We start from the raw sequence: 18753 nt of genomic DNA, 5'->3' as shown, positions 1-18753 counted from the left end.
AGGTCCCTCGCACACTGCAAACCTCTCCAGCTTCCCTTCTGCCTGGTCTCCCCGTGGTGTCTCTCCTATCCAGTCTCTCTACCTGACTCTTCCATTCTCTGTTACTGCCTTTGATGCTCCACGTGACTATGTGGGGGCACACCCAGATAATCCAGGATCATCCTCATTTTAAAGCCAGCTGGCTCATAACCATGATTCCATCAGCAAAGTCCTGTGACAGCACCACCTAGCATCTTGGGTTGAACCATGGAAAGGGGCATCTTAGCAGGGACCTGTGAGAATCTGCCTGCCAGGCCCTGTCACACGCATGACCTCAGTTAACCCCACAGCAATCCCAGGAGGAAGTCCAAGAGGAAAGTGAGCCCACTGAGCTATAATCTACATGGCCTCTTACACTTTACAAAAACTACAGCTTCGCTCCAAAATAAACCCCAAACAGCTTACATAATTAAATGTTTAAAAACGAAGCAAAAAACCGACCAACAAAATAACACCATGGCTGCTTTCTAAATATTAGATTAAATAGTCATCTAACCCTGGAATGGTTAGAGCAGAAAGAGAACACAAGAATCAGCAAAAGGGATATGAACAGATGACACTGTTAGAAAATTTCAATCAAACGAAAAGGCAAAAACTTTGCCTTTGTGGGAAAAATGCTAAATACAAGCCCAACAGTTAACATTCCTATTACAAAGAACTCATACTAAAAGAGTATTTTTTAAATGGACTAACAACCATTTGTATTTCTCTGATGAATTAACATGTTAAAGTCTAAGCATATTTAGTAACCGGAGAAATGTACATTGAACCACTGGTTTTCTATCAAATTAGCAAGATCAAGGGACTGGCAGAGTGCGTGCTGGTGAGGACCTGCTTCCTGGTTCATATATGCATATTCTCGCCATGTCCTCACACGGTGGAAAGGCCAAGGGGGCTTTCTGAGGCCTCTTTTATAAAACCACTAATCCCATTTGTGAGGGCTCTGTCTCCATGAACTGATCACCTCCAAAGGCCTAACCTCCTAACACCACCACTGTGGGGCTTGGGATGCCAACATATGAATCTGGGGGGACACCAACATTCAGATCATAGCAGATGTGTACTACAGGAAAGTTACTTCAACAGGTCCACAAAGTTCAGGACCGGGGTGCCATGTAGGAGAGAAGACAGCTATTCACACTGTTACAACCACTCGTTACCACAGAGACTAGGACAGCACCTCATACACATTGAGACGTTTCAAAAATAAAACCCAACATAGCTTTCAACGTGCTGAGCCAGACAGCTTACCCTCAGGGATCCCGCAGCTCGGGCGAGGCCACCTGCGTAGTTCTGAATAATAACAAGGTGCAGTTTTCACTCACCCTCGATGTAGAGGGGCTCTACCACGTCGTGGTTAATCAGCTCGAAGTTCTCATGTCCGATCCAGTGCTCCACGTTTCTCTTCCTGCCCGTGAAGAAATTGTCCACCACGGTCACCTCGTGGCCGTCCATCATGAGTTTGTCAGTTAGATGGGAGCCCACGAACCCTGCGCCTCCGGTTATCTGCATCCGGACAGCGTGTGCGGAACATTCCCAGAAAAAGCACATGAGAACACAGTGAGGACCAGCTCCACGGAGAGACATCTCTGGTGTAGCCACGACTTAAAACTCAGGAGCAAGGCGGGGAAGGGAGACAGCAAAGGTTTTAAGGTAGCACCTTGACTCTCACTGCAGAACAAAGAGGTCATACTCTCTCTAAACTCCTAAGCAGCCTAAAATTTCAAAATCCTGCTCTGGGAAGAATACAGAAAAATCGTAGTTACAAATTTCAAAATGTCTTCGCTGACAGAGAATTTCCCATTAGTCAAAGGTTCTTGTTTTATAACAAACGGGATGCTGGGCATAGCTCACATGGCTTTAATATTACTGCTGAGAACTTTAAAAATTACTTTATAGAAAAAGCGATCAGCAAAATGCAGAGATTTGGTAACTACCCACAAAAAAACCTTAATATTTAAGTGAGATTCAAAAACCGCATGAAAAACAAGTATCTTTTAAATTGTTTACAAGAACAAATTAATAAGCAATACATGCTGTTTGTAGACTAAAGTCCTAAACGCCTAAGTCCACTGTGTGTTTAATTTCTGAGTGGTGATTTGAACACAGTGTGGTATCCACTCCCAGCCACAGAGCACGATGAGGCAGCTGTGAGGGGTCTTGACAGAAACTCGGTAATAACAAAACCTAGACCCCTGCAAAGGTGAAAAGTCAACTGCGCTTGAAAAATACTTTTAAGTTGAACACAGGTATTTTATTCCAATTAAATGGTATAACTGGAGGAGGATAAAGGGAATTTCATCTGGGGGAAGGTTATAGGCAGTGGGAGTGAAAAGAACAGGCTCGGAAAACAGACTTGCCACGCGCAACTCGATTCTCTAGCCTGCTGTATCCTGTTCTCTACTCTGCCTTCTCTTCACCAAAATTCTCATTCATTTCACCCTTCTGTTTCAAACTGAAAGAATTAATAGGAAGACAGCAATCCTTTCTACCTAAAATAAAAGTACACAAACTCCTAGGTCTATGGTTTTAAAACATGTAATTCTCCATGAAACTCCTGTTTAAAATAAATGAAATCTCACACACGATGAAATATTCACCACGGGTGAGAGAGTAAAGCCATCTGGATTTGGCCAGAGTGGTAGCTCACACCTGTAATCCCACACTTTGGGAGGCTGAGACAGGCAGATCACTTGAGATCACGAGTTTGAGACCAGTCGGGCCAACATGGTGAAACCCCATCTCCACTAAAAATACAAAAAATTAGCTGGGCGTGGTGACACACTCCTGTAATCCCAGCTACTTGGGAGGCTAAGGCAGGAGACTCACTTGAACCCAGGAGGCGGAAGTTGCAGTGGATCGCACCACTGCACTCCAGCCTGGGTGACAGAGCGAGGCTCCATCTCAAAATAAATAAATAAATAAATAAGTCACCTGGATGAAAAAGATCAAAAATGGCAGAGAAGTAAGGGGAGGGTATAAACTAAAAATGAAATCTGGGTTGGGTGCAGTGGCTCATGCCTGTAATCCCAACACTTTGGGAAGCCAAGGTGGGTGGATCATTTGAGGCCAGCTGTTTGAGACTAGCCTGGGCAGCATGGTGAAACCCCGTTTCTACTAAAAATACAAAAATTAGCCACACGTCTATAATCCCAGCTACTATGGTGGCTGAAGCAGAAGAATCACTTGAACCTAGGAGGTGGAGGTTATAGTGAGTTGAGATTACACCACTGCACTCCAGCCTGGGTGACAGAGCGAGACTCTGTCTCATAAATAAATAAATATCCTAAGTCCCCCCAACTGAGTGGACTCCCTCTTGGCCAAAGGGAATCCCAGAGAAATCCGAAAAGCTGAGTTCCCAGCCATGATGTGAAAGGAGATTGGACATGCCTCACTATACTTTATCTTTTGGAGTTTAGACATAACTGACCAACGTTAATGTTAAAACAGAGATCATAAACAGGACCTAGGGTCGTGCCAGACAGGAGCTAAGTCACATCCCTCCAGGTCACTCTGACCCAGTGTATTGGTGAACAGACTTCCTTGTCACAACTTAGATTCCTTTCTGCTGACTCCAAAGTTTTACACAAAGATTTATGCCTTTAACCAATTACAAAGTAAAAAATCTCTGAGCCAGCGAGGTCAAGGCTGCAGTGAGCGGCAATTGTGCCATTGCACTCCAGCCAGGGTGACAGAGAGAGACCCTGTCTCAAAATAAATAAATAAAATAAAATAAAATAAATTACATAATCTCCTAACCCACCTATACCTACGAGCTCCCACTTCAAAATAGCCTGTCTTTTTGGGCCAGACCAATGTAAAGCCCCTATATATTGATTTATACCTCCTTGTAACTTCTGCCTCCCTAAAATGTATATATTGTAATCCGCCTGCCTCGGGCACACTTACTCAAGACTTCTTGGTTTTGTGTTTTCTGGGGCTGCAGTTACTCATACTGGCTCATAATAAACCTCTAAAATATTTTAGAGTTTGGTTTTTCAATTAACAAGGCCAACCTCAAGAATAACCATCCCTTAACCACCACATAGATATTACATATGCTCTGATGAAATGTGAATAAAATGGTTAAGACAGGATGGGTGAGACCAGGCATCCTCATGTTTGATAGCTTTCACTTGGCTTTACCAACAGCAACATTTTCCAAATCCTCTTTGCCTTCAAGATAAGAAACTGACACCCAGAGAAGTTATGTCTTTGACTAAAATCCTCAGAGATCACTAGCTGGGATAGACGAAAGCTACACTCTTTCTAAATACATGCTCTCTATTGCCTGTCAATTTGTCTGGTTTGTGTTTCATCTTAAGAGTTCCCACATTCTACTGCTATACTTGAACAATGACTATGAAAAAGGATTTTCCAGAAAAATAATTGAAATTCAAAGTTGACTCACCACTACAGCTTAACTCACAGGATGAGATTTCATTTTATCTTCATGTTACTGCATTTTTCCAAGTTTTCCATGATTTTTACAGTTAAAAATTTGCAACTTTTAAAAAGAAATTTAACCCCTTTTAATGTAACTGTTTCTCTATATGCAAATATTTCTGAAAACAAAATGTTCAGTGGCATTCTAACATCATTTCTGTGCCCAAAATACCTGGCAGACGGTTCTGAGATATCAGAGATGCAGCATATTAAACTATATGTGATCATCTCCAACATCTCACTAGTCTTAGTACTGACATAAAATTGTTGGAAGCACCTTGGCTTGACTAAAACGCATGGGAATTTTTTTTTTTCTGAAGTAATTTCCTTCTACCTAAAATACTTAAGATTTATATAACATAGCTGGATGGTTATGCAATTTTTTATCCTAATCAATGTTAGCCCACTAGGCAAGTGTTTCAAATAGAAACAAATTTGGTGAAAGCTTAGCACTTACAAAGCTCCATCAGGAACACTAATCACCAAACCCAAGGATACTCTTTGAGTAACAAGGAGCTAATACCCAAAAGAGAATAGGAGAAAAGAAGTAAGACCTCTTACAATGATATGGATTAGAACTTACACGGCTTTGCATGGCTTTCTAGTATAGGGGTTTGTCTCAGTGTGCTTTCTGGCTCGCTCTTGTGGGTGCCAATAGGCAGCTAAAATGGTGTAGCTCAAGGTCAGCATTCAAACTCGTGATGCTTAGCAAATTAGCAAAAAATCAAAAAATGCATTTCAAAGCAAGCCTTCTCTTTCTGTTGAAGTTGTTCAAAGGCTTATCAATTTGCTGAAAAGGCTTCAAGTTATAGCAACAATATACCAGACTCACAGGCCAAATGCCTCGGAAATGCGCCTAACCTATGAAATGGCAGGTGAGGGGGAAAAAACTAAGTCTGTTTGCTGTGGTGATGTGTAAAGCAAAAGAAATTCTACAATACTCAGCATCGACAGGAAGATCATTGCACGTGTACATAATAAAATTCATGGCAAGATTTTGCAGCATTCATGTATCAGTGCCGCTGTGCTTTTAATGTGTCCACCAAAAGCAGGTTTTGGTAATTTAATCCCCAGTGTAACAGTGTTAAAAGGTGGGGTGATTAGGCCATGAGGTGAAGTAAATGGATTAATGCCATTATCAGAGGAGTGAGTTTGTTATCGTGGAAGCGTGTTCCGCATAGAAGCATGAGTTAAGTCCCTTTGGTCTCTCTCTTGCCCTCTCTTTACCCATCCACTATGTGATGACATAGCAAGAAGACCCTCACCAGATCACAACCCCTTGTTCTTGGACTCCCCAGCCTCCAGAACCATGAGCCAATAAATTTCTGTTATAAATTACCCAGTCTTAGGTACTCTGTCATAGCAGCACAAAAAGGATTAGGACAGAAAATGGGTACCAGGGAAGTGGGATGGTTGCTTATGCAAACACCCGAAAATGTGGAAAAAGCTTGGGAACTAGGTAATGAGTAGAGGCTGGAAGAATCTGGAGGTGCATGGTAGAAAAAGCCTAGACTTCTGTGAATGGAGGGTTAAAGAGACAGTGGTGAGGGCTCAGAAGAGAAGAGCCGTGGGGGAAGTCTGGAACTTCTTAGAGATTACTTATAATATGGTTGTGATCAGAATAGCTGGAAATATGGACAGTGAAGGCCATTCTGATGAGGTCTCAGATGGAAATGATGAACGTATCAGTGGAAACTGGAGTAAAGGCTATCCTTGTTACAAAGTGGCAAAGAACTTGGCTGAAATGTGTCTGTGTCCTCTGGCTTTTTGAAGGCAAAATTTACAAGCCATGAGCTAGGATATCTGGTGGAAGAAATTTCTGGCAAAATATTAAAAGAATTGCATGACTTCTTTTAACTACACAGAGTAAAATAAAAAATGGTTTAAAGACAGATTGTATAACTAAAAGGGAAAGAGAACAAAAAAAATTTTTTTTAATCCCCAGCTTTGCCATATAAAGAACGAAAAAGTGTGGGAGAGTGCAGACAACTGACTCTTTGATACACAGATTAGCATGGCTAGAAGGAAGCCAGGTTCTGTCCGTTAACACAACGGGAGAACGACCCTGAAGGCATTTCAGAAATCCTCCAGGTAGGCTGGGACCTTGAGGCCAGCGTTTCCAGAGAGGTGCTCAAGGTCAGCATTCATTGCCCTGTGCTGCCACAAGTCTCTGCTCCCCTTAACACTCCTCAACCAGCACAGCTGTGGCTCCTGCCAGTCCAGGCACAGCTCAAGCTACCACTTTGGAAGATACAGGCTGTAAACGGTGGCGGGGTCCATGTGGTGCTCTAATTCTGCAAGTGTGCAGAATGCAAGAGCCATGAGAACATGGCTTCTTCCATCTAGATTTCAAAGGATGTCACAAATAGCCTGGGGCGGGGTGGGAGGTGGTGGGGGGCCGGGGCGGGGGTAGGCAGAGACTCACTGCAGTAATACAGCTGCCACCAAGACTCCAGAACTGTAAAGCCACCAGCATGTAACACCAGCCTGAGGAAGTTACAGGCACAGAACTCCAACTCATGAGAGCTGCCAGGTGGACTGAGACCAACAAAGCCACAAGGCTGGGGCTCCCAGAGGCCTTGGAGGTCCAACCCCTACCCCAGTGTACCCAGGACTCAGGCCATGGAGTCAAGAAAGATGATCCGGAGCATTACGATTGAATCTTGTTTGCCCTGTTGGGTTTTGGACTTACTTGGGACCAGTTACCCTGTTCTTTCCTATTTCTCTCTTTTGGAATGGGCATGTTTACCCCATGCCTGTTCCACCATTGTATTTTACAAGTAGATAACTTCTTTTGATTTCACAGGCTCACAGTTGAAGGGGAATTTGCCTTCAGATGAATCATGCCTTGAATTTTACCCAAATGATGTTTAGATGAGACTTTGGACTCTCGAATTGGTGCTGGAACAAGTTAAAATGCTGGGCTACTGGGATGAAATAAATACGTTTTGCATGTGAAAAGGACATAAATTCTAGAGACCACAGCCAGAATGCTATGGGTTTGAATGTGTGCCCCCAAAAGCATGCACTGGAAACTTAATTCCCAATGCAACAGTATTGGGAGGTGAGGCCTGATGAGAAGTTATTAGGTTATGAGGGCCCCACCCTCATGAATGAATTTATGTCACTATCGTGGCAGTGGGTTATGTGTAAAAGGATGAGTTGGGTCCCCTTTGTCTCTCTCACCCACTCTCTGCCCTTCTGCCACGGGATGATGCAGCAAGAACACCCCTTGATATTGGACTTGCCAGCCTCCAAACCATAAGCCAACACATTTCTACTGATAAATTACCCAGTCTGTGGTAACCTGTTACAGCGGCACAAAACAAACTAAGAAGAGTAGACTACCAGATTTGTGATCAGTCTGACAACACGGCAACAAAACATTAGAAAAATTAACTTGTCTATGCTACTTGAGACACTAATGTATTTCCAAATTCATGCTCAAATGCATATGCCTTTTTGAGGCAATAGAAATAACCTCAAAAGAGGGACATACAAGTATTAACAGACTTCAGAGTCTGCTCACAGCGAGTTATGTAAGCCATCTCAAAAAGGTAAGAGACTTTATGTAACTTCCAGAAGAATAGAGAGATTATATGGGGCAATAGTCTAATATCAATTCAGGAGTGACAATAATATTTTAGGGATGCAAAGTCCTACAGCCTAGGTGATGGGTAAAAGAACAAACCAACCTGTGTACTAGTCATTTCAACATCAAGGTCATATATAAATCATTTCTTGTAGAATTGCAGTGTAAAGTGCTCCACAGACCTGTTCCCCAAGGAAACAACCATAAATGGTCCAAATTATTTTTTTAAATAACCAGTAAAAGTCTCTGGAAATTGTGCTAAGCATGTACAGCAAATAAGTAACATGTATTCAAGAAAATATAAAATTCACTTTGGGAGGCTGAGGTGGGCAGATAGCCTGAGGTCGGGAGTTCAAGATCAGCCTGGACAACATGGTGAAACCTCATCTCTACTAAAAATACAAAAATGAGCTGGGCATGGTGGAGCACACCTGTAATCCCAGTTACTTGGGAGGTTGAGACAGGAGAATCACTTGAAATCAGGAGGCGGAGGTTGCAGTGACCCGAGATTGTGCCACTGCACTCCAGCCTGGGTGATGAAGCGAGATTCCACCTCAAAAAAAAAAAAAAGAAAAAGAAAAAAGAAAGAAAGAAAGAAAATATAAAATTAAGTAAGAACAGCAAGAGTACACAACACTTGAGTCCATCCCCACAGTTTAGAGTGGGGAATGTGCTGGGTGTGGCCAAGAAAATGAGAATCCCACTCAAAAGATATGGTATCTCACTAGGAAGGGCCACTTGGCAGTACTTCCAGACAGGGAAGGCTGAGAATAATAGGATTCCAGTCACGGTTGCCCCAACTTACTTAGAAGGGAGAAGTTCCATGCCAAGAGGGGCAAGGATAAAAAATCAGTGGCTACAGCACCCTGATTATAAAACAGAGATGTTGCTCCCACCCCAGCTTCAGGGCAGTGGTTCAGAGGTTTTCCTGGGGGATAGAGGTACTGAAAACAGTGCACTCAAAAGCTCTCCCTAAAGGGAGTTGACTTTATTTCAAAAGGAAAGTGGAGAAGTTCAAGCATAAGGGTGCTCTCAAGAACAACGGAGATGCAGATGGTAAGCAATACACAGAAGGCAGTAGATCCATGAGAATAAAAAGCTAAATCCAAGGCCAGCTTGTTTAACAGAAAGAACCAGGCAGAGGACACTTAAGAAACCTCAAAGACTGGTCTCAAAATCTACCCCTGCCAAGGGGACAGAATTTAACTGAATCAGGCTGAAGAGCAATTTAAAACACACAGCCTTGTTGAAAAATAAAGCAATTAGCTAGCAACCCCGGCAGCCTAACAGCTGGGTGAGATACTGCACAGGCTTAATAGAGAAATCAGGGAAAGAGACTGTCAACATGAGCCTGTTAGAGCCACCATCATCCCAGGGGGTGTGGCCAAGGCTACATCCTCCAAGGATCAACAGTTAAAGCTTCACACTGGAGTGGCGGGGAGGGAATAGGGAACACTTCACTAAAGTAGACCTGACAAGTCACTAAACAAAAAAACAAGTAAATAAAATAAAACAAGTTGGGGAAGGTGGGGGTTGGGATGAGGGCACAGTATCTAGAAGTGCTACATTACAATATACTACCTAAAATGCCCAGTTTTCTACATCAAATTACAAGACATGTGAAGAAACAGAAATGGGTGACCCACAAACAGAAAAAAAAAAAAAAAATCAATAAAAACTGTCTGTGTGAAGTCCCCAGAGTTGGATATAACAAAGACACCAAAGCAACCACCATAAATATTAGGTTGGTGCAAAAGTAATTGCAGTTTTTGCCATTAAAAGTAATGGCAAGTGTTCAAAGAACGAAAGGAAACCATACTTAAAGAAGTACATAGATAATAAAGACAGATTACAAAATAGAAACAAATTGAATTCTGGAGTTGAAAAATACCACAATTGAAACTAAAAATTCAACAGAGGGATTCAACAGTCGATTAGAACTAGGCTAAAGAATCAGCAAACTTGGATTGAAAGGGCTTATGCAACCCCAAGATCAGAGGAAATACAGGAAACTACACAGAGCCTCAGACAAATCCAGAACACCAGTAAGTGCGTCGACATGCATGCTGCACTGGGAGTATCAGAAAAGAGAAAGGAATACAAAATATATTCAAAGAAATAATGGCTGAAAACTCCCCAGAATTGATGATCATATGAATGTACATATTCAAGAAGTTCAATGAACTGCAATTAGGATGAGCACAAACAAAAACAGATGCACACAGATACATCGTTCTAGAAATCCCACAAACCAAAGACAGACAAGATAATATTTTGAAAATAGCTGTACTAGGTTGGATACTGTCCTACAAAGTTTATGTCTGTCCCACAGCTTCAGAATGTGACTTTATTTGAAAATAAAGCCCCTGTAGATGTATTTAGTTAAGAAAAGGTTTTACCGGATTAGGGTGGGACCTTAATCCAATACTAGAGGCAAGCAAGGACCCACGTGCTGCTGGAGGCAGAGACTACAGTGATGTCTCTACAAGCCAAAGAACACCAAGGATTTCTGGCAATAAGACAAGCTGGGAGAAAAGCATGGGGAAAATTCCCCTCAGAGCCTTCAGAGGGACATAGGCATGGCCCTGCTGACATCTTGATTTCAGACTTTTATCTTTTAGAACTGCGAGGGATTAAATTTCTGTTGTTTTAAACCACTCAGATGGTGGTAACTGTTACACAAATCCTAGGAAATTCATACAGCAGAAAAAGAAAAATGACTTGTCACATATAAGGGAACTCCAATATGATTAACAGCTGGTTCATTACAACAAACAATGGAGAAAGCAGTGGATGGCATACGTATTACTTCATTTTGTGCTGCCATAAAGGAATGCCTGAAGGTGGGTGATTTACAAAGCAAAGAGGTTTATTTGGCACACGGTCCTGCAGGCTGTACATGAAGCATGGCTCCAGCATCTGCTTCTGGTGATGGCTTTGGAGAGCTTTCAATCCTAGTAGAAGGCTAAGGGGAAGCAGGCATGTCACATGGCAAGAGAGGGAGGAGAAGGGGGTCCCATACTCTTTTTTAACAATCAGATCTCGTGTGAACTCATTACAGTGGGGTGTGCACCAAGCCATTCATGAAGAATCTGTCCCCATGACCCAAATAATTCCCACTAGGCCCCACCTCCAACACTGGAGATCAAATTTCAACATGGGATTGGGAGGCTGAAACAAATATCCAAACTCTATCAACATATTTAAAGTGTAAAAATAAACTGGCAGTCAATAATCTTATATACAACCAAAAATAACTTTCAAAAATAAGACATCCCTAGATAAACAAAAAATGAGAGAGCTCATTGCTAGCAGACCTACCACACAAGAAATACTAAAGGATGTTCTTCAGGCTGAAAGCAAGTGACCCCAGATAGTAACTGGATTCCACAGGGAAAGAGAAGGGAAAGGTACCAAATAGGAAATTAGTTAATTATAAGGGATTCACTCAGTGACTCACCTAGAGCAACTTCTAGTCCTGCAAGCTCCATTTGTGGTAAGTGGCCTATACAGATGAACACAAATACTTATCTTTGTTAAAACTACCTACAGTATTCAGTATAGCAACATGATGTACAGATTTGCAGCCTAGGAGCAATAGGTCATACCACGTAGCCTAAGTGTGTAGCAGGCTGTACCATCTGGGTCTGTGTAAGTCCACTCTGTGATGCTCACAGAACAACAACAAAAACACTTAGCAATGCATTTCTCAGAACGTATCCCCATTGTTAAGTGATGCTTGACTGTACATTTATGGTAAAATGATTTTCAACAAGGGTGCCAAGAAAATTCACTGGGCAATAAATAGTCTTTTCAATAAATTGTGCTGGACAACTGGACAGCCATATGCAAAAGAATGATGATGTAATGCCCTATTCAAAAGCTACCTCAAAATAGATCACAGACCTAAATTTAATAACAAAATCTATAAAACTCTTAGGGAAAAAACACAGTAAATCTTTGTGTCCTTAGTTTAGGCAATGATTTCTTAAATAAGACACACCCAAGTGCAAGCAGCAAAAGAGAAAAAAACAGACTTCATCTTTAAAACATTTATGCTTCAAAGAACACCATTAAGAAAGTAAAAAGACAACCCACAGAATGAGAAAAAATATTTGCAAATAATATACCTGATAAGAAACTTGAATCAAGAATATATAAAGAACTCAACTCAATAATGAAAAGAAAAATAACCCAATTAAAGAATAGGGTAAGTTTTTAATAGAAATTTCTCCAAAGACGACATAGAAATGACCAATGAGCACACAAAAAGATGCTCAACACCATAAGCTATCACAGAAATGCAAATTCAAACCACAAAAAGATATCACTTCACACCCAGTAGAAAGGCTACAATCAAAAAGACAATAAGAAGTGGTGTTGAGGATGTGGAGCAACTGGAACCCTCATATACTGCTGGTGGAAATGTACAATGGTGCAGCTGCTCTGGTAAACAGCAGTTCCTCGAAAGGTTAAACAGAGTCACCCTATGACACATATAACAAATGTACAGTCATCCCTCAGTATCCACAGGGAATTGGTTCCAGGACCACACCCCACCCCCCATACCTAAATGCAAAGATGCTCAGGTTCCACATATGAAATAGTGTAGTATTTGCATGTAACCCACACACATCCTCCTGTATACTTTAAATCATCTCTAGATAATTATAATACCTAATACAACGTAAATGTTACGTAAAAATGTTATACTGTATTGTTTAAGGAATAATAAAAAAAGTCTGCACATATTCAGTACAGACATAACCACTGTGGGCCTAACTACATTTTCAATTCATGGTTAGCTGAATCCATAGATATGGAGGTCCTACTGTATAAATAAAATGTGGTATATTCACATAATGGATTATTTGGTAATAAAAATATATTAACTACTGATACAAGCTACCACATGAATGAAACCTGAAAACACGCTAAGTGAGAAAAGCTAGTCACAAAAGGCAAACATTGCATTATCCCATCTATATAAAATACTCAGAATTGGCAAATCTACATGGACAGAAAACAGATTGATGGTTGCCTAGGCATTGGGGTGTGGAAGGCCTTAGGGGAAAATGGAGAGTGACAGCTAATGGGTATAGGCTTTCCTTAGGGGGTTCTAAAATTGGATGTGGTAATGGTTGTACAACTCTGAGAATACATTACAAACTACTGAATTATATATTTTAAGGGGGAATTGTATGGTATGTGAATCATATCTCAACAAATCTGTTACTTTAAAAAAATGCAACATGCAATATTTTTGGACATAATTTGTTACCTAATAGTTAAAAGGGTTTCTTTCATTGGTGAGTTTATACTGATGTTTAACAAGAGTACTATTAGCCAAGGAAGCCTCCAGGGTATTCATCAAAGTGGTCTGTGAACCAGAAAAGGTTAAAAACCACAGCTCCCAAGTTTCATACTTCCTCAAAAAGATAAACACAGGGTTTCCACACAATCCAGTAATCCCACTCCTAAGTATATCTAAAAGAACTGAAAATCCTACGTCCACACAAAAACTTACACACATGCATTCACAGCAGCATTATTCACAATAGCCCCAGGTGGAAACAACTCCAAATACCTATCAGTTGAGAAACAGGGAAACAGTATGTGGTACATCCATACAATGGAGTATTGTTCAGCCATGAAAAGGCATGAAGAGTACGATTCATGCTAGAGCTGAGCCTTGAAGACAGACCAAATATCACATTATTTCATTTGGATGAAATGTTCAAAAAAAGCAGATTCATAGAGATAGAGAGTAGTTTTAGTGGTTTCCCAGAGCTGGCGGGAGGGGGCTGGGAAATGGAAGTGATTGCTAATGGGTACAGGACTTCTTTTTGGGGTGATGAAAATACTGTGGAATCAGAATGCGGTGCTAACTCTGTGGACATACTATAAGCCACTGAATTGTATCTTTGAGAAGCGTGAATTCTATGATATGTGAATTATCTCTCAATGAAAAAAGAAAGTTTCTTAATATTACAAATACTAATCAGGTGTGCAAACTTACCAAAATTCTTTTCCGATCCTTTTCCGATAAAAACTTTACTGGTGGGTATTTCTGGGTAAAGCTGTATAATATAAAGAGATTCAAAAGGAAAAAGTCAAACATCCCATTTGAATATTTTCTCTGTCTATCATCAAAGCATGTGTCAGGTTTTGGGGCTGTTACTGTTTGCTCCTTCTCTCTACTCTTGAATGAGTGCTGGAGAAACCAAGGAGTCACTAGTTAACTTGAGGTCAAGAGCTATCTAACCTGCTCCTTGTTTAGGATCAAGCTAAGGACATGACTTGAGATTCTACCTCTGAGAAGTGAAAGCTTAAGGAACTACAGGCTTCCAGCAGCTGCTAAAGCAGGGCAGGCACTACCTCTACTAGTCCAGACAAAACCACACCATAAGGAAGATGGACGTGAAACTGCCTTTGCAAAATTGTAATGAGAGAAATCTAATGACTGGCTCCATCTTGCTTTTAATCTCACAGGCTAAATTTTTGTTTTTGTTGTTTTTGCTTATTTTAGTGCAGAGGCCAAGATAACTAGGAGAGGAATTTATAGTAAAATGTTGAGGCAAGGAAAACTGACCCTCCTCGTTTCGAGATTGAAGCCACATTCCTAAGCTGAGGTTAGAGTTATGGTAGGGTCTGCACTTTGCTAAAGAATAAGCATAAACATTGACCTGCCATTGCTTAGCTTAGCTGGTTTATCTGTATATTGCTTACTGCCCCAGAGTCACTCAAACAGAGGTTGCAAGATTTGTAACTTCTCCAGTAACCTCTACAGATAATATCACTACTGTGAATCCTAAATAAACGGTATTTGAGGTATCTTTCAGATTTAGCATTTTGGCATACAGACGAAGAGATGTCACCTGGTCCTCAGACTCTGCTTCCACGAACTGATTCAGCCGCGTGAAGACAGTTTCGACACCCTCATGATTTCACATCCAGCCAATCAATTGTTTCAGCTCCCCAGACCCCGCCCACCAAACTACCCTTAAAAACCCAAGCCTCCGAGTTCTCAGGGAGGCAGATCTGAGAAACCACTCCCATTCTCACAGGTGGCTGGCCCTGCGATTGAACTCCTTCTTGGCTGTAACACCTGTTGTTCTCAGTGCCTTGGTTTTCTCAGGGCAGTGGGCAAGAAGAACCCACCGGGCTGTAACCATGGCATTCTCTAGGTACTGTACCAGGGCCCAGGTGGAAGAAAGCAGCTTCGTGAAGTCACAGGCCCAACGCGCGAGGACTGCCCCGCAAGAGTGAGAAAAGATATTAATGAAACTTTGTCTCCTGCTCCAGGAATTTTCACAGTCACGGCATCCTCTTTCTGACCAGCGTCCCTGGTAAAACAATGGAGCATCAGCATCTTCTGTCTCTGTGGGTCTGCTCTGACCCCGTCTTAAATCTCACTTATCTTTCGATGCCCTCTTGCTGCCCTAAGGTGCCATGGGTCCCCAGCCCACACTGATGTCCCAGGAGCAGGGCAGTGTGATGAGAATATAAAACATCCAGTGAGAGGTAATAAACACAGAGCCGAAATAGTCATTTTTAAAGTGATTCAGTTAGGAACAAAAGTGCTTTAAATAAAATCTGAGACATCAGCTTTATGGTCATTACACTAATTGGAGAGGTTGGGCCAGGTCCATCCCTGCCCTGTCCCCAGCACAGACACAGCAATACAGGATACAGTATGCACTTCCTTAATGGTCGCTGAACTGAAGGGAATATGAAGGGTCATTAGACAGAAGTCCCTGAAGCAGGGGTTTCTCATCTCCAGAAAGCCAGGAGCATGCTTAAATGGGAGTCAAAGGGCTATTACAATGCTGACGAATTCCCCCATTAAGAACTTCCAGAGTCTCAAAAGCTCAAGTTCCCCTTGCAGACTACAAAAGCAGATGGGAGAGTCTGAGGGCACAGGTGGGAACCCCAGGGTTCCCCTTGTGAGCTCGCTGAGTGTCTTTAGTACTTGCCGCCCATAGGAAGGGCCTCGGGAATGTTATCCACGCAGCTGGGGAGCAGGTGCAAGTTCTGCCTTCAGTCAGAAGCGATGCTGTTAGACTGGCAGGAGCAGCACACATGTCTTGTTTGCCAAGTAACACTTCTTGTCATTCCGTCTCTTCCCTCACCAACTCAGCTGGGGGACGGCACTCTAAATCTCAGAGTTATCTGTGTACGCCTCTCACACCGCTCCAACTGTCCTCATTTCTCTGAGCTCACGCCATCCAGGTCTTCAGCCTCAATCCCTGAGCGGCACACCCAGCGCCGCGGCACAGCTGAGACCCTCCTTCCTTCCCACGACTGCTCACAAGCACCGTGGCTCCTCCGGACTGTGTTGTGAAAATGCTGGTGCCGTCTCTGACTCGTAACTTCCCCTCACTCACCTTCAGGGCTCCTTCTCTACTGTGTATATGATTTTAGAGTCAGGACCGCGCGGGAATGGGAGTATAGCTACATACGGGAAAACGAGGTGCAGGAGAGAAACCAATTCAGTGAGGAGCGGAGGCGCAGGACTGTGGAGTGTGCATCCGGGGCCACGGAAACAAATGTTAATCCAAGCTGTCAGCTTAGAATAGTCCCTATCTGAAAGCTTAAAATGAAATGTGGTGTGCTACTTATACCAAGAGGAAACGGCCAAACCGTTTTATTACAGGAAATGTACTTCAAAGAAATTGAACTCAAGCAAAGGCATGGTTGCCTGACACACGCAGTGACAGGCGTAAGATGGACTAAAAAATACTTCAAATGCAGTGTGCTGACACCTTTAATTTAAAAGACGAAAAATAGTTGAGTTTCTTGCTTTGTTTCTCTTCAATACGTAGCAGCCGAGTTTCAGATTTCATATGTATACGCTCAAGTAATTAAACTTTTAAAAAACTATCTTATACTCCTCACTTCTTCCTGTGAGAAGCCACACATACAAAGCTGAAAGTAACAGGAAGGGGAGGGTGCCTGTGGGGTCCTCCTCAGTAGGCATGTCATCCTGTTTTCCTCCTTGCAGTAATGGGTGACGGAGCACAGTCACCAACAGAGTGCAGTGACCATGTGGATGCTGTTGGCTGGGCCACAGGCTGAGCCAACTGCCTGGTGCTCCCAAGCACCTGCTGGACTGACCCAGGGTTGGGCAGGGGCACAAGGCCTTTTTTTCTTTTTTTGAGACAAGGTCTCACACTCCATCGCCCCAGATGGAGTATAGCGGCATCATCACAGCCCACTGCAGCCTTGTATTTTTTGTAGAGATGAGGTTTCATTATGCTGTCCAGGGGGGCTCGAACTCTTGGGCTCCAGCCACTGGCCTGCCGAGGCTTCCGAAGTGCTGGTATTACACCATGCCTGGCCCACAAGGCTTCTTAAAGACCTGTAGCAGGTGAAAATCCTACCCAGTGTACTGGCTCATCCTCTTATTTGGGAACTTTCCATTAAGCACCGTTCTACACTAGGCACTAGGGGTTAAGCAGCGAAACGCGGCAGAGGCATGAGGCCTGCATTCCTCAGCGAGAGAGAAACCAGCAAGCAGAGGCAGAATGAGGGATGAACTAGGTAACAAATCTTTTCTTACAGTCCCAAATGAACACTTTACTAATTATTAACGTTTTATGCCATTCGAGATAAAACTTACTGTTTAGCCAGTAAGTAGTATTCTTACTTAGAATTTAAATGATCATCATTTGCCATCTATTCAAAGAACATTTAAAGATACAGAGTTAAAATTAAACAAATGGCATATAATCAAAGTATTAAGCAATGGGAGTGTGATAAAAGAGAAAAAGCCCACATACAATCCATTTACTCAGGATTCTAGAATGACACCGTCTTCTTTGTTTCCCTGTATAAATATAACCCGTAACTTCCAAAAATATCTTTCGTTCTTGGGGGCCACTTTGCTCAAAGTGACAAGCACATCAAGTAAACCTACTTCCAGTCACATTCTTATCTTGTCAGTGTCGAGATGGTAGTTTGATCATCTTTATCACACACTTAGGAAAAGTAAAGCTAGACGGAGTTCCATCAATTTCTATCGTCACGCTTTTTTAGCCAGGCCTGCACTTGACCTTCTGACACAGTAATGCAGGCATGTGGATCACCTGACTTGCTGACCAACCTGAAGGACAGAACCATTCCAGAATGAATCACCTGCAAGCAGCCCCAGAGGCAAATGTTTGCCCTCTGCCCCTATTTTCAAGGTGGTCTCACAGGTTGACAAGAATAAAGTGTTAGTAAATTCTTAGGATCAAATTCTTATTTGTGCTTCTCTGTCCAGTTTAAAAGCACACACTCAAAAAAACATCACAAAAGTATCAAAGAGATTGTGTAATCCTCACATGTTGAGAGCTCTTGTTCGTAAGCTATTGCTTTAGGGAAGTTATCGAATTGAGACATTTTTCTTTTCATAAATGAATACTATCATCTAAAGAAAATAATCACTGGTCGACAAGTTTGTTTTTTTTTTGACCAATATATAAAACGTGTGTTGGGTTATTTCTTATCGTTCCAATTTTTCTAAAAAAAAAAAAAGCTTCCAATTAAAATCTCTCAATTCTGCTCTCTTATCAAAGGCAGATTTTCTGGCTCCCATCCAAGGAAATATTACAAGCTGTATAACTGAAGCACAAAATCACAGCAAAAAAAAAAATTTAAAGCACAAGTAGCAACCTTATATTACTAAGGGAATC

The 18753-nt window shown here is 42.1% G+C and overlaps 1 protein-coding gene across 3 annotated transcripts in view; it reads right to left on the bottom strand.

The window, feature by feature from the left end:
* Nucleotides 1–18753, bottom strand: part of UXS1 (UDP-glucuronate decarboxylase 1) — a 95163-nt gene that overhangs the window by 45042 nt on the left and 31368 nt on the right. For all 3 annotated transcript variants that reach the window (XM_025353809.1, XM_025353808.1, XM_025353810.1), the window contains 2 exons: nt 14097–14157; nt 1365–1545 (listed from right to left, as the gene is read on the bottom strand). In XM_025353809.1, the coding sequence (XP_025209594.1) occupies nt 1365–1545; nt 14097–14157 (242 nt within the window). The remainder of the gene's footprint in view (nt 1–1364; nt 1546–14096; nt 14158–18753) is intronic.

This window comes from Theropithecus gelada, chromosome 13 (genome assembly GCF_003255815.1).
Source record: "Theropithecus gelada isolate Dixy chromosome 13, Tgel_1.0, whole genome shotgun sequence".
NCBI classification, from domain to species: Eukaryota; Metazoa; Chordata; class Mammalia; order Primates; family Cercopithecidae; genus Theropithecus; species Theropithecus gelada.
This window is presented reverse-complemented; position numbering and strand designations above follow the sequence as displayed.